Raw genomic sequence first — 17,131 nt, 5'->3', positions numbered from 1 at the left:
ATAAAAGACTCACTTGGGGCCCCTGTGTCTGGCTTCAAACTTATTTACCCAGGCTGTGCCATTCATTCTGCCTGCGAGGCTCATGTATCTTTTAAATGGAACTTGGATCTTATGTGGGCCAGGGTAGGGGGAGCAGGAGGGAGGCAGTAAAGGGCCCTAAGGTTTTTGTTTCAGCAGTGAGCCATTCAAACATTGATTTTCAGTCACACATGGTGCTTTTTGTGGCTGGGGACACCTGATGCGGTGCATCAGCGGGGTAATCAGAGTATCAAGCAGGTTGGAGATTCACAGAAAGGAGCTCTGCCTATTGCCTGACTCCCTACATTAAATATACATCCTCACAGGAAAATAATCTGCCGCTCACTAAACCATCCATCACCGCAGCTTGCAGGCATTCAGGTTAAGAGGACATGTGATTCAATTGCTCACTATTTTTTGGGGTAGCCTATATGTGGACGCAATACCAAAGTTAGTTTTTCTCTTCATTACATTCGAATCAGGCTGAACACACCAGCAGAGAGCAATTTTCTGACGTTGAATCAACTGTGGCAGCTCGTTTTAGGAGTTCACAGAAAGCGCTGACATTTTAAGATAAGTCTCCCACTGGGCTGAGAGGGGTCGCGAGATTGTGACAAGAGAGAATGCGCGTGTGAGAGAGATGGGGAGAGACGGACAGAGAGAGAATAAACGAGGTGTGAAATGCTTAGTGTACCTGGTTGCCTCCCTGGCCGTGGCAGCCGAACAGAGAGATGTGGGCACCTGTAGGACTGTGCTCTGGAGCGTTGTAGTCCAGACACTCCGAATGTATCCCTGAGCTGCGCAGCTGTGGAGAGGAGAGCAATAAATATCAATAAAAATTAAAATGCTGCACTATAGTGACTGCTCTAAGAGGTTTGTCTGGGCTGGTTTTATCCTCAACAGGCAGGTCAGCCTCTCAGGTCACATACAGAACAGCACCCCTGAGAGCAGTAGATTAGGTCTCCTGATTAAATGAGTCTCCGGGATATCACCTCGAAACAAAAACAGATTTTTGCCTGCTGTTTTCCTATTTTCCACATCAAGACACATCTATTACGCAATCAATATGAAATAGATGACCAGTGTTTTTTACATTTTCTCTGCTACCAAAATGCCAATATTTCCACCTGTGAAATATGCCACATTTGTCCATGTGAAACAAGTAGCAGCATGGAGAGATTGTGGAATTTTGGATGTAAAGGCTTGAGAAAGAGAAAACTTTGGGGGTTTTTTTCTTTTAGAAAAGACCTCAGGTGTCTGGATCATAATGATGTTGAGCTCAGTCCAAATGGGTTTCAAAGCCTTTTGTTTGTCTTTGCCCAGCCTTCTCAATTTCAGCAAGGTTTTCCCCCCATCATGCCCAGAAACCCGTTTCAGCCTCAAAATAGATGGAATTAATGAAAACAGAAAAAAAACTGCAGTGCCATCTCCTTTTGAATTTAGGTTCTGGGTGCACATTAGCTCAGAGTGTGATCAGAGTAAATGAAACAGTGATGCAGCAGTTTGATCAAAATAAGTGGAGTTCAGATAGAGATGGCAGACACTCACAGCACCGTGCCAGCCCCCCCTGTCCTCAGGTACATGTAGGTCAGGATAGATGTTCTTCAGGTACCAGTCGAAACTGTTGCACTTTAACTTCTCCCTCAGTAGCAGCCGCTCTGAAATATCCCCATAGTTTTCCTGTAAAATAAAGTGCACAAACATATAAGCCACTAAAAGTCATCAGTTCATATCTACGTTTCGCCTTTGTTCAATACACATTGTTCTCTTGCGGCACATTTGACATTTTCTCATGTATTTGCGGCATCGGTCACACCATAAAAGTAAATATTTATATCCTGGATGTGACAGCTGAGTCCAACACAACATTTTGGATTTTGACTTAGTCACACCCATTTATACATACTATGTGCTCCATAGCTGTGTTTGCAGAAGTGTGAGACTCCACCTTAAGCAACTCAAAGTCCGGACATTTACACACCTCACACCCTTGAACTTCCTGTGAAATGTAAATACAGACACACCCAACTGTTTCATCACTAACTCAGTACTCCAGTCAGCCTCTTTAGATCACAATAGGTAGAAAATGTTACTGGGATGGACAGCGGAAAATAGGGGAAAAACAAATCAATATGATTTAAATCATGTTTTAAAATTCTTAGCGAAAACAGTAAAGCCACTTCACAATAAATGTCATTTTCCAAGATATTAAAAATTAAAAACAAATACCAACTCTATATAAGCAAGTACTTAATGAAAATAATTCATAATTGTTGTTGTTGTGTGAACAGCGGGACTACGGATGGAAATTAGCCTAGAGCTAAATCTGGTGTATTTACATTTTGGATGTTCATGAATACGCAGAGTCCCGTTACAAATAAAAAAATAAATGAAATGAAAAATAAGTATATTATATCAGTCCAAATGAATAATACTGTCCACACTCTGTTATGTAATACACCTAATAGATTTGCAGCTGGTTACATGGTCTGGCAGTACTGTGTTCAATCTCCCCCTGACCAGGTAATTTATTGTTTGATCAAAGATCCCTGACATTAATAATGTACTTTTTTCAGATAGGTGTAACTGAGATACATGAATTTTTGATGGTGCGCAATACTCAGAACCTGAGAGGCATCCCACACGTATCCCACGCACACACACACATCCGCTTGACCCAGTCACAGCGACAGTGTTTCATCATATGTTGACACCTAGACAGGTGAATCATATCATATGAATCATCTAAATCTAACATCAGAGATAAGCCATTCCTCGTAGCATAGTAACATGGTGCTGCTCGGCGGGACACGGCATCAGCACAAGGCTTCAGTTTAGCTCTGCTTGAATGACAACACAAACATGTAACAGGCCAATTAAGACAGAGCTCAGTGCCTGCCGAGTCTTTTGTCCAAATGTGATGCTACAGGCAGCATCACAGCAACATGCCAGGCTAAACCGAAACAAGACTTGATTCCTTTCATCTGTCAGCGTCCTTACCTTTTTGGCTGGAGGGTTCCTGTTGTAGAAGTGTTGTTTATAAGAGTCCATCCAAACCTCTGCAGCTCGCACAGTGTTCTGGAGGAAGTTGGGTCGCGCATAAGGGGCCTTTTTAGGAAACACATGGCCCACATGAGAGCAGGGGTGAATCTCCAGGCTGCCACCACACTGCCACACCTGGTAAATACATGACATATCATGAATAAGATGCTCATAATGTACCTGCTCCTTTTTAATATTTAAATGGAAGACAGCTTTGACACTTCTGTGGTTATATACTAAGCCCACAGAGAAAAGTTTATTTGATCCCTATGTGTATTACACACCATGATAGAGCAGTGGTTCTCAATGTTAATTAATCATTAATAATAGTAGAGGAAGCAACTAATAAAAAAGGATCCATGTTACATTTCAATGAAACAAAGGTCAGCACAATGGAACCAGCAACAAATGTTCATTCAATTTATTATCACTCCTTATTGTCCCATTGCTAGTCCACCAACCATGTAGTAGCTATAGTATTTGGTTCTGGTAGCACAGATGTGTTCATCATTAACCAGATACATTATCAACTGAACTTAGGAACTTAATTGCTCTTGTTTATGACTTTGTCTGTTACGCATGTTTGACATACCTGCCAATAAACTAGTAGATCATTTGTGAGTTGCAAAAAGAAAGAACAGCCCTTCTGCACAAACTAAGATATACTCGGATGCTATTTTGTTCAGACCTATAAAGGCTTAAATCCTTTCTTGAAGAACACACACCTTCCTTTGAATGAAATGATAATATTTGCACAGATTGAGCTGTGCTAAGAATCCTCTCTGAATGACAAACAAAGTGATGTGGTCTTTACCCTTCAACCTCACTGTGAAAATCCACCCAGTTTCTTGCAAATCATACCACTGCATCTGAATACGGCTGATTTATGGGATCAATTTGCATTGTATAATTGCTTGATCTTTCACCGTGGAAAAACAAAAAGAAACAAACAAATATCCTTAAAGGATGAAAGGCTGTTGACAAGGTATTTCTTAATACTTGGCAGTTCCAATTAAAAAAGGCAAAATCGTCATCACATATCACATAGCCAAACCAGCTAATACATGACAGTTGCTTCCATCTTAATTCAAGAGGCATTTTACTCCCCACCATTTATTTCTAGCACTCCAGAAGCAGACTTGAAACCAATTCACTGAACATAAATTATTTATGTTTAAGTCCCAGTGAGAGGCATTTTTATTTCCACATGCATAACACATCACTACGGGGAGCAGCCCATTCGTCTTCACACTGCAACCACATACACACTATAAATCATACACACACCATCTATGTTTCTTACTTTTGCACGTTCCTGCTGCAAACTCACACATAGCTAAAATCTGTGACAATCTGATTGACACAAACAAGTGAAAAGCGACACCAATGTCACAACAAGGTATCAGCCAATATCAGGGTGTAGTTTCAGATGCCATGGCTGACTGCGATCTGACACTGACATGTGTCTCTCACACTGTGTACGTCCACAGACTGTAAGATCAGTCAGATGTTCATTGGTTGGATAAAACCATCAGGGGCATTCATAATGATCTAATAATTCCCTTTGTTAATCAGATGCTGATAAACCTCAATTTATTGATCTTTCTGTCTATGATGATTACACGATAAAAAAAAAAACAAGCCGATTCAATGGATGCTCTGTCTGTGAGTAAGAGATTCTGCTAGATTTGTAGTTACATTAGTCACTCTTTCCCTACATTTTAAAAACCGCTCACTGTCTCAAATTGCTAAGTGGATAAGTGCTGCTGTGGCCTGCACTGAACTCACCCTGAAGGAGAGCTCCAGGTTTTCTCCTCCCCACACCTCCATACCCATGTCATATGTGCCCAGGTACTCAAAGTAGGCCTTGCTCACAGCAAATAGCCCACCTGCCATGGTAGGAGACCTGGAAAACAAATGCATGAGGGAGAAAAAAAAAAAAGGTCATGTGTCAATCTGACAAAGTGATCTTTCATGTGAGAAGACCCAATGAAGTATCAAACAGTCACCTGATGGGGTCATGGCGAGACTTGCGCCTCTTCCGTTCCACTTCCGGGACTGAGTGCCACTGGAAGGTGAGTCTCCAGTCAAACCCACCGATCATTGGCTCATCTGTTTGCATGTAAAACTCAAAAGTGTTCCAGTCAATGGTGTCGATCACAGGACACACGATGGTACTGGCATTCTCACCAATCCTAAACACAAAGCATGGGCAGGAGGCAAAAGACAAAAAATGAAACTCTGTTTTTTTGTTTTGCCCTGCATTCTGTGTTCATGGCGAGTTTGCACAGTTTCAAGAATGAGTTTCTGGTGTCTTTGCTCATCTAATTTGGTCCACCCACCTTTCCAGCAGAGGCTCAATCCAGCCAGGGACGCACTCACAGTGGCAGTCAAGAAACGTCAGCACGTCACCCGTAGCATAGGTGGCACCAATGAGGCGCGCACGGACCAGCCCTTCTCTTTTGTTGGTCCGGATGAGCCGCACGCGTTCCAGATTACTGATGTAGTCAGCTAGTTGGGATTTCAGGTAGCCTGTCACAAATAGATAAGTAACAATTACTGTCTGCATTCAAAGCAGGCAGACCAAAAAACTGCTTTTATCTGGAGTTGTGTCTCCTCTTGAATCGAATATTCAATTTCTCCTCCATTCTCATCTAGCAAGGCGCCCACATTTGTTGACCATGTTGCTATAAACTTTATCCCCCTGTCAATGGTGCTGGGCAGGTAACGCCCCTGCAATGATTCATCATCAGAGCTTTTTTGATGTAAACGGCAGCTCAGCAGCTTTTCAGGAGTGTGGCTCAGACTCAGATTAAGTTAATTAGAAGGCTGAAAGACCAAAGAATTAGATACTGGGAAGACTACACAGTTGACTGAGAGTGATTTAACATTAAAACCTTTGCTGATGGGTTGATTCCTACTCAAATGTGTTTCACAGTTTCCTAAACTCCAATGTCAGAGAGGCCACACGAACACACATTTTATATACAAAGCATGATTGAGGTTACAATGAGGCTTGGTATGTAAAACCCTGTTCAACCAGTTTGGAAACATGAGAGTAGACTGTCAAGTTCTCCAGTGGCTGTCTGTCCACACGACCGGTTCTTGTTCGGGGAGTGACATTTCTGGCATTCCAATTGGTCAGGGTGGTCAGAGAAGAGGAAATGATGTCATGGCAGCTCAGTGCTCACTGAAGCCATCATTATGGTGTAATGTCTGCGATACACACAGACTAGACGAGTTGGGACCGAATACTTATTCCATTAAGACAGCTACTCCTATATCGAGTTTCTGAGATGAAGTAGTGTCATTCTCTTGATATTCTATTTGTTGATGGAAACTGATAGTCGGAAGCTAAAAAAAACTAGTGAGTGGACGTTTGAGTTGAGAGTAATACATATTTGATGTCAAGGTCGAGAGTGATATTTCTTAATTAAGTTAAAGGTCCAGTGTGTAAAATGGGGGGAAAAAAACTTGTTTACCACGACTGGGATGACTGGGAGTATTTCAGGGGCAGGGAGCCATGAGGTGAAGATCTAAACCATTTTACGATATGTCTGCTGTTTCCTATTCCTTCTTCTTTCCTTCCGACTTCTTCTTAGTTGGTTTATTGAACGCGAAACTTGCGAAACGTGCTCTCGGGCTGGACTTTCCGTTCGGGCTGCCGTACAAACATGGCGGTGCTATATGTATATAAAAACGAGTCGAGTACAGTAATTATACGGCTATGAAAACCAAACAAATTTTTATCTTATAGCGATTATACACTTATATATTCATGGGTAGTACGTACATTCAGATTTTCCCAATAAACCCTGCCAATTATTACACACTGGACCTTTAAGTAAGTTCTGTTAAGTAACTTTTAACATAAATATACCAACAATGTATAGAAACATGTCAGACTCAAGAATGACATGGAATTCAAATCAATAATATGTTGTAAATATTTACAAATTAAAAGCTAACCATTTCGTTTGGTATGCAGTAACTTCAAACTACACTCCATCATGAAGCGAATGTTGCCTGACTTGTTTGTGAGGATGTTTTCCTAATTGCTTTCAGAATACAGCTAGACACATTATTTATTCATGGCACCACAGATAACATCTTTTGTCTATATATAGAGTCTTGCATGGGTCTTTTTCCCTTGTTCGTTGTCAAAGTGACACAATCAAAGCACAACCAAGGTTTGGTTTGTTCACTTCACTAAACTAGGTCGAGTCCTCTTTGTTTCGGAGCTTAAAAGACTCCATTTTCTGTCCGTTTTATTTTTACGTACAAAAAGGAAAGAAAAAAAAACATTGGTTCATCTATGAATGTTGAGTGTCAGACCTCGGTCACTGTAGTCATCAATGAGGATGATCTCTTTCAACAGGATGGCCGGCGTGGTCTCCAGGACACTGTGAATGGTCCTCAGCAGGGTGGACCAGGCCTCGTTGTAGAAGGCTATGATCACAGAGGTGGTGGGTAAATGCCGGTAGTCAAACTTCTTACTTCGGCATCTTAAGTATGTTTGTGTAGGTGGGTCGCATGGAGGGAGAGACAAGAGTAGACATAAGCAACAGCACACATGTAGAGTACATATTTATAAAAGAAAATAAACAGCAATAAAACATGGCTCCCTGAGTGGATCTAAAGACTGACTATGGCCAGAGTGACCTCAGCAACTTTGCTGAAGTCACTCTGGCCATAGACGGACTTCAGCAACTTTGCTGCCAGTAGTTCTACTGTGGCAAGAGGCAGCGGCTGGTCTTAATCCAGATGGCAGTCATTACAGCAATAAAGAGCCGCAGGAGTATGGATGGGGGTAGGGAGGGTATCACATCAATGAGCAACATACCACAGCAGCACTCTGGGAGAGACCACAGAGACTTGGGAACACAGAGACAAAAAGGGAGCAGAACAGAGGGAACAGGGAAAAAAGGATGAAAATGAATGAATATTAAAGTGAATCCAACAACTTTATGGAATGAGAACAAAAGCAGTCATGGAGCGAGGGAGAGAAGGAAAAGACAATAAGCTGTACTTTGGCGACTCAGTGTGTACAACACTGTGAGAGTGTAACCATTGGCACAGACTGAATGACTTCTGGTAATTTTGTTACCAGAGGCTCAACAACCCACAATTATGACATGGTTGGAAGTTTGTCAGGATTAGAACAAATATGTTATGCCCAAGTATTAGTCACGACCAATCAAATAAACTATTTTCCATTTCTTCAGCAGCAACGTGTTTACTGTGAGAGAACAGACAGAGCAGTCCAAAGTGAATCTGCCACAAGACCTGCTCCCAAGAGGAAACTGATGTAATTATGGAGTCGGTGCAGAACTGCAACAAGCACATACATATTACACCTTAGAATAAATTATCTTGGGAAAACATAACACATAACATAGTTGTTGGCATAAAGCCTGACAGAGACACAAGCGCACCTGGGACAGTATAAACAACAGGAAGGAGCGCTGTTTACCATCCATTCAGCAACATCTGTGAATGACGCAATCCACAAATCACACTCCATGTATAACAGCCCATAATGACTGACCGCAAGTTCTTCATTGAATGAGTGCCACTTCCAACACAACAGCATAGATATGATTTCTCTTAGTAAGCCTGGACAACATATGATCCACACAACACCAAGCCCTTAACTTGTGAATAAGATCTGTTCATTCAGAAATAGCACACAGAGCACCACTGTGTCTTCTTGTGTCACGCACATGCACCGTGACACGAGCAGACAAAACAATGAAGGACACGAGTTCCCTAAATGGGCAATATTCAAGTTTTCTCTGCCACCAAATGTGATCTTTTGCCAGGAGCGGTTGGTGGTGAGCTTCAGCCATCACTGCATTTATAAGACAAAACAGTAGAATATACACTCTGATCAATGCTGCTTCTTCATTCTCTCATGTTGAACTCAGATCACACTGGATGCTACAGTGATTTACTATCGCTTAGTATTCAAGCCCGTCCACACGAATACGGAAATACAGATTTAATTAATCTGCATAAGTATTTTATCGTTTTCGTCCAGATGGAAACTGTATTTTGGGGGGGGGTGAAAAAACGCCACCCCAGCATTTTTGTGTAGACACCCAAACGGATCTTTTGTGAAACGATGACGTCATACCCCCACCCCTCTTACCTATAACCTGAGCCACACCATTAGAAGTTACAGTAAGTTACGTAACACCAACGGCCAACCAAATTCAAATTCAAATTCAAATTCAAATTCAGTTATTTGTCACTTTCATGAAAAGCCTCTGTTTAACATGGGAGTGTGAAGTCGTTCTCCCTGTCATGTTGTATGCAACGATAAAAAAGGAGACACATTTAAAACAAGAAATGACACTGTCGGTCCCTCGGACACTGCGGCTGAATCACGCCTGTTAAATCATCATCGATCATCACTGACACGACTCCCAGTCAACATTTAATCCACATAACGTTTAGAGTTTGAATACAGCGGGGAACTTTCCGCCTTCTTCTCTGTTTTTGGTGTTTGTGTGTGGCAGCATTACAGCGCCACACATGCTCCACCCAGGCCTGGTGTAGGTACTTGTTTTTTATGTTGATCTCACAATGTTTCTTCTACACTGGTGATGAGTAAACAGCTGTTAATAACACTGGCTGTGTAGCAATAGCAAAACTACATACCACCTTTCGCAACCAGGAGTTCACACCCAACTTAACCCCTGCCAACACACTCCTCACTGTGCCTCTGTTCCCACTTTCTGTCAGGTTCACAGCCAGTCACTAAGACAGCAACAGGCAGCAGGAGAGGAGTTGAACTTGTCATGAATGTCAAAAAAATGGCACCGCAAAGACCCATCATGCTCTGTCACACACTGACAGCCTGCACAGGAAGCCAGGCCTTTTTTTAAATCACTGAACAGAGTGGCGGAGTCTGATAATGATATCTCTTGTGTGACTGCTATCTTTGACTAAACACAGGGGTTGACTTTCCACCTTCTAGGCAGATTCCTCAGCCCAGCGAGAAGATCAAAGCTTCTTATCAGTCCATCTCCGGGAGTGCCATCATTTCACTGGTAAAATTTCACCTTTCACCTTAGCGACCTATGAGATTCGTTTTTCTGTGTTAGTGATTTGAGACAATTCGACATGACATGTTTAACGCCAGTAATCTTTAAAAGGTTACTCTCAAACGTAATCCTGAATCCTCTGCTTAAGAGACTCTATGCTTCGCTGCTACCCTCCAGGGCATAGAAAACAAACACATGGTCTTGAACACAGTCAAATGATGGTTCTCACCACACTGGTGGATACCACATCTGGGCTTCATTAGGGTGGTAGCCAGTAAGAGATACAAAAAAAAAAAAAACTACTAATAAAAGACATCATACCCTGTTTTTCATCACAAGCTGAGCTGTGGACAACAACTCTGGATAGAATAAATCCGTTGGGGGGGTGGGAGCTGCTTACACCAGTTTCAGTTCAGCTTCAGTAAGCTCTGCAATGCATCATGAGAGCCTTCATCTTTGTTTCTAACTGTCAGTGGAAAACTGATTCCAGTAAAGAGCTCAACTTAATCTCTATTGAGTAATTTATCCCTGACACAGCTGCAGCACAGCTATCAGCTCCATGCAGTGTTCAAGGCCAGAGATACATATATGTTTTGGCTGGAGCCTCAAAGAAAATAGCAAGCAATAAGACATAAGAGATTTGCTCGGAAACAATATTTGGCAACTGGCTGTCATAGCCCATTAGTCATTGGTCTGTGTGTGACAAACGGGTCATTCTTCTTTTTTTATCTCATTTGGGGGCATTTCTGCTTTATTCCTATAGCGAGAGAAGAGAGAGACAGGAAAGTCAGGGTTGAGAGAGAGAGGGGGAATGACATGCAGCAAAAGGGCCAGGCTGGACTCGACCCCGGACTTTAGCACAGCAGGTGCTCTACCAGGTGAGCTACAAGGGCCCCCTTCTTTTTTGGGATGACTTTTCGCTCTACTCACTCAATCATCCTGTTGTCCTGGATATGTCGATGGAGGGAAATCTTATCACTGACAAATATATTGATGGCGTAGCGCTCCACAGTGTCCTGCTCCTGCTTCTTCTCCTCAGGACTCAGGGTAAGGTGCGTGGCCCGACCCCACTCCCCCGGTAAATTGCTGTCTGCTGGAGGCTTCACATAGTAAGGCCTAGCCAGCTGCCCATTAGCACCACTCTCCTCTATGGAGAGCTGTCTCGCCTGAAGATCGTGCTCCTCCTCATCCTCCCCACCAGAGGCGGCAGAAGGGAAAGAGGCGCGTTCCAACAAAAGGTAGCCCAGCCACAGTAGCCAGATCAGGAAGCCAGCCTTGGCCGCCACGCCCAGTTTTCGAGAGCAACGCCCCCTCATGATGGAGAGCCCCAGGGAGGCACCGTGACAGGCTGAGCCGCAGGGTGCCCTACAGGACACGGGTCTCTGGAGGACAGAAAGAGACAGAGAAATATGATTCAACATGACAGAGACAAAAAAACAGAACAAGGAACAAGTGTAACCATGGCACCAAGTAAATACCACTGATGAGACATCTTCAAGAGTGAACTTGAAGAGCTCTCCCTGTTAGAATGATGTTTAAATATAGCAAACCACATTCACAATTAAAAGAGATTATTCGTCTAAACACTAACCCGAGAAAGAAAGTGTTGGACTCTAAATTCATTCAAGTGCCCCGAGGAGAAACAGCTCCAATAGACCAGAGCCCTGGTAATCAACACCAGCATCATAAATATAATCGCATGCCTACGCTTGCATTAAGATGCTCATTAAATTCAAATCACAAAGATGGAAGAGGCTAAATTATGCCTTACAGTCCGGTAATGTACTGAATAAATTGAGTCTGTGATGCAATCCAATAAGAGTGGTGTTAACCTGATGAACCTCGCTGCAACGGAGTAGTTTTAGTTTTAGTAAATAAGAGCTACTGTGATGCTACTCATTTTGTCATGTGAAGTTTCTAATCAGTCGACTCATGCTTGTTCATGCGGGCATCGTTATGTTAAGAGCAACCTCGGAGGGCTTAAGTCTTGTGTGCAAAAGATCATATCTGATGCTCCTCCTCTCAAAACAAACAAACAAAAAAGCAATAGATTTAGCTACAGATGTAATCTCTTCTGGAAGAGTCTGACTCCGTCCATCACATTCAATGTCATCAGTCACAATATTGCAATCTTCCCAACATATAATGCAACAGCGTAATTTATCAATTTTGTGTTAATATACTTGCAATGTACGTAGGATGCCAAGCTCTTGCACAACAACAAGCCTTTTGTTTAGATTTGGATTAGGAATTAGGCTTCTTTGAAGGGTTCCTCATTTTGGGATTATCATTCTCTTCCACTGAGCCAAAATTAGAGATTGCCTAAAAACCTGGGTGGAATATTTAGACGAGGACAGATCCTTTTTTTTTTTTTCTACCTTAAAAACAGGATTATCCGAGGTTTGTAGATACACAAAGAAAGCAATTTAGACATTCGTGTCTGACAGATCAGCTTAGCGTGCCAGAATTTGAAAGAGGGCTGTGGTGAAAACAGAGCACATAGCCACGTTGACACTGAACTGAATGTAATCACATAATTGTGTAGCATTAATATTAGAGCACAGTGCCGCTTACAGTAGTGCCAGCCAGTGCCAGACAGATTTAGCATCATGACTGATGTGCAGCCACACACAGACACTGGCAGCCCTCCTCTTTCCTCACTGTAGAGCCCAATGATTACTTCCTAATACTGCAAAAGAAAAAGTTATTTTTGCAAATAATCTGACTTTTCTGATGGTAAAATTAGATGAAATAAAACAGCATGAGGGAGAGTGAACGTTTCCATGCTACAAAGTCAGAAGGGACTCAGTTTCCACTTGGAGCTCTTCAAGGCAGCACCACAGCCTTTTCACTCCAGTCTGGGCCCGGGCCAGAAGACTAGGGAGTCCTGAGATTACAAAATGGAGACGCCTGCAGACAAAACCCCCTTTTATTGACTGTCCATCACACCTTCCACTCGATCTGAATCCGATAGCCATACTGGAGGGCTGTTTGGAACAAGCAGCAGGGCTGCAGCTTAAATCTTGCCCCACTTTTCTGGTTTGAGAGGGAATGGCACAAACAAAAAAAGAAGAAGGTGAGGGATAAGATTTGCTACTGCAATCTGTGGTGCCATGTGTCACTCCACCACCCAAACATACTTAAGAGAGAGCGATGGAAAAAGATGGCTCGATAATCTCTTTTACAGGTATGTAGAGGAAGTAAAATATGCTCGATGTTGATGTCACTTCATTCTCAAATGTTAGCTCTGAGGTTAAGTGCGTGTCACAGGAGGAAGACACATTCCTCTCCATGGTTTGCCTGAAATGAATAGTCTGTTCTGCACACAATACACGGCTCATTTCCTCATCAGCAAGTCAAAAGAGAAGGATAAATAGTGGTAACATGCGTAATATACAGCACGCACTAGTGGAACAGGTTACAAAGCAACACTCCCCACTCACCCGTCACCCTATTTTATTTTGTTACAGAACCAGGAGAGTGGATCAGTGGCTCCTCCTCAGACAGCTCTTTGCTGATTACAATCTGTGTACACAACACTGACACTGAGTGTTTCAAAGGAGCCAGGTTGTGGTGACTGATGACAGGCTTAATTCAAAAGTTGGCTTGAGACTTGAACAGTGTTATAAAACAGAAAGCTTTGAGAAATGCTGATTCTCTTCTCCTGGGTCACTTCAACAGAAACGATGCCAAAAAATGTTCAACTTGAAAGCAAAATGAACACCCACGGTCGTCTGCATTTACACTGAGTGAAATGTCAGCCTATGGCTCTCTAAATCGGCCGGATTACTGATGTAGGCCTAACTTTTAAGTTACAGAAATCGTCATTAGTCTGGTTTTGATCGGATCTACAATGAAAGAGGATTCAAATGCGTTTGAAGGCAATTTGGGGATTGAGGAGACAAGTGTAGTGGGTCCGTGTCACGGGTCTGACTGCCGTCAAAACACACAGTTCAGCAACAGGTCTACTGGTCTGTCAAAGTGAATCAGTGTAAGGATCATAATTTGTCCAACAGACAGCGGAGGGGGTGAAATCTCAAGACGATCCCTTGGTTAACAGCGCATTTGTAGACTGACAGCAGTGACACAGGAGAAACATACCAAAAACAAAACTCAACTTCCAAAAAGCGTCAGCGACAAACGACTAAAAGTAGCGAAGCAGTGACGTTTTGTTCACTTTTAAGTCCACATTTACTTCGTTGTCAAACCCCCGAGGCGAACGACTGTGTCACTTAACGGGTAAACAAGCGAGCGGAGTCGGAAATGCAAATCAAGTAATCGACTACGCTAACATGCAAACTAAACTAAGAACATTGCGTGACAGTCACAAATTAACATTTCCCACAAGAAAACGAAGAGTCTGGCTTGGTTCTGTGAAAAGTATTTACCTTGAGAGAAAGTTACATGTCTGGGACTTTCTTCGAGGTTGCTATGGCCGTTGTTTGTCCGCCTGTCTGCGGTTGTCTTGCACTTAAACCTCTGGCTTGCAGATGTCAGCATACCCACATCCTCTCCTCCACGTTGGGCTTCTGACCTGCGTCATGGCAACGACAAAAACCGAGGAGGTTCCGGTACAGCCTTTCGCAATAAAAGCACAACAGGGGCATACTAAAGGTTTGACGGCAGCTACACGGCAAGTACAACACATAGCCAATTGAACAATTCATATAGAATGAATGATTTTTCGTTATTATAAGTATTTTGTGTTACTACGGGCCATACAATTGAAAAATGTCGCTAATACCTCTAAACATTTCGTTGAAAAATACGCCTAATTATTGATTCTGTCCAATTATTTACGAACTAAAGTTTTCTGATCAATAGTGTCAGTTTATATTTGCCTACTATTTCCTCATACTGTTTGTCAGAAGAAGAAGAAAACTTACCTAAATCGTATTTCCGGTTTTGTTAGTGATGCTCCTCGTTAGCTTGACGCAGCACTCCATGCTAGCCTGCTAGCTGTAATCTGTCTCCCATAAGATTTACCTCAACCTATATAATGTATTATATATAATCCTGTCGCTAGTTTTAACTGTCCTTTCAGTATGTGTACTCTTCTCCCAATGACTAAGTTTAACTTTATAATTAAAGCCAAACGATTGGGTGTGACAACTTTCAGAGGTGAGTTTAAAAGTTTAAAGTGATTTTTTTTTAAATGCAGTGATACACGAGTATGAAAACTGGCATTTAAGGATCGTTTTATAAAAAAAAAATGTTGCTTCAAAACACGTGTGTCTCATGGTGTGCCGAGTAAAAGCTTATCATTTTATTGAGAGAAAAACTGTAAAATGCATGTGCTTGAGGCTGAAGGCAGTTTGCTTACAGTAAAAGACATCAAGCAGAACTTAAAACCTGAGAGCTGAATGGTTTTAAAAGGACTAAACGCAATAGAAATATTACAATTCAGAAGAAATGTAGAAAATCCTGCAGTTGAAAAGTTGGAAAACTTTTGCAAATTTTGGACACAAAGCCAAGATCTTATAACATCAAGAGTCACACATTGTAACAACAGAGCTAATGAGACAGACACATGATTGTTTCTCTGAACACTGAGAAATAAGGAGCTTTGTGTGTGTGTGTGTGTGTGTGTGTGTGTGTGTGTGTGTGTGTGTGTGTGTAACATGCTGGGTCAGAGAGTGCGGTGCAGTAGGAAACAGTGACAAAACAAAACATGTGGAGAGTGAGTTCACTGCGTCCTTTCAGATTTTAATGTGTCAGAGATGTAGGACGCATGGAAGCACAGACACAACTAAATAAATATTAAAATTCAAATTTGACATGAATATCTTATGTGATGATCTTCTGACGGACATGTGGCTAAATTCATGTATAGACATATAGGTAGAACAGACGACGTGGGCAAAGATGTCTATACGGCACTGTTTGTTTGTGAATGTTGGTGTGAACTGCATGTGACCCATGACTAAGTGGCACTTGGAGAGGACCTGCTCAGTGTGGTGAAGCAGGTCTGTCTGGCTCATTGTTCAAGTTCTGTAAGTCTGTCTACGTTATAAAGCACATTGTCTGAAAGACAATAAGTTTGCAACTGTGGAAAAAATCACGTGTGGACTACAATGATGTCACCCATTCTACCCCCAAACATTTTGTGCTATACACACCTATTATGAAATCAAAATATGTCAAAAGTGTGAATGAATTTTAGACTGTCATAAAGCAATAACTGTTGCTGAATTAAGTTGAATAGCTGAACATTTTGTGAATAGTTAAAGGCTGAATGAAGTCTGTAGTTGAAAGTATGCAGAAGTTGTTGAAGTTCATCTCTTTTCCAAATATTCTGTGAGTGCCAAAAAATTGCAGAAAAAGTTAAATGTTTTTAAAATTATAAATAATATCAAGAAGTTGTATGTTTCTGATAACACTAATGAGATAACACTAATAATTATTGAGAATGCCTTCAGCATTCACACTAATTATAGAGAAAGTGAAACATACCGCCACTTTATTTATGGCTGTGCATATTCTCACTTTATTTATGATTTATGAATTGACAACATGAGCAGGGTGACCTCTGCCCTGGAAGCATCTGGCTTGTCGAAATATCTAATTCGACATGATACCTGTACAATAAATCGACAAATACAAATTTAGCTTTATATTTGTATAAAGGCTGATAGTGGAACAGGTGTAGAGCTACGACTCAGTTTAGAGATTGCGCCCACGGCTGATTAATTTTTACAGAACTGTCATAAAGATCAAACGCTTTAAATATAGATCCGAGTTTATTCAGTAGCTAAATTTATGCAACCCATCAGATGGGAGAGATTTGCTTTTTTTTTGAGACTAGAAAATGTGTTTTGGAGGAGGCATGTTTGGATGGGATTCAGATTTTTAAGCTTTCAGAATTAATGATTTGTTGAGTGTGGTTATATCACACAGCTTTAGTTGAGCTTTGGATAGATTTGACAAAATTTAAAGTCACAAAGTGTCTTAAATCCTGTCTGGACGCTGAAAGGATCTATTCGTTTCCACTGCATGAATGGACAATGTGCCACACACACACA

The 17,131-nt window shown here is 41.8% G+C and overlaps 1 protein-coding gene across 1 annotated transcript in view; it reads right to left on the bottom strand.

Moving 5' to 3' along the window:
- Window positions 1–14,615, bottom strand: part of poc1bl (POC1 centriolar protein homolog B (Chlamydomonas), like) — a 35,720-nt gene extending 21,105 nt beyond the window's left edge. The window contains exons 1-9 of the mRNA XM_083981538.1: window positions 14,498–14,615; window positions 11,040–11,491; window positions 7,396–7,565; window positions 5,403–5,592; window positions 5,070–5,255; window positions 4,849–4,966; window positions 3,019–3,195; window positions 1,567–1,698; window positions 713–823 (exon numbers count right to left, since the gene is read on the bottom strand). Coding sequence (XP_083837664.1) covers window positions 713–823; window positions 1,567–1,698; window positions 3,019–3,195; window positions 4,849–4,966; window positions 5,070–5,255; window positions 5,403–5,592; window positions 7,396–7,565; window positions 11,040–11,425 — 1,470 coding nt within the window. The 5' untranslated portion in view covers window positions 11,426–11,491; window positions 14,498–14,615. The remainder of the gene's footprint in view (window positions 1–712; window positions 824–1,566; window positions 1,699–3,018; window positions 3,196–4,848; window positions 4,967–5,069; window positions 5,256–5,402; window positions 5,593–7,395; window positions 7,566–11,039; window positions 11,492–14,497) is intronic.
- Window positions 14,616–17,131: the final 2,516 nt, after the last annotated feature.

This window comes from Trachurus trachurus (genome assembly GCF_905171665.1).
Source record: "Trachurus trachurus genome assembly, chromosome: 11".
In the NCBI taxonomy this organism is placed as follows: domain Eukaryota; kingdom Metazoa; phylum Chordata; class Actinopteri; order Carangiformes; family Carangidae; genus Trachurus; species Trachurus trachurus.
This window is presented reverse-complemented; position numbering and strand designations above follow the sequence as displayed.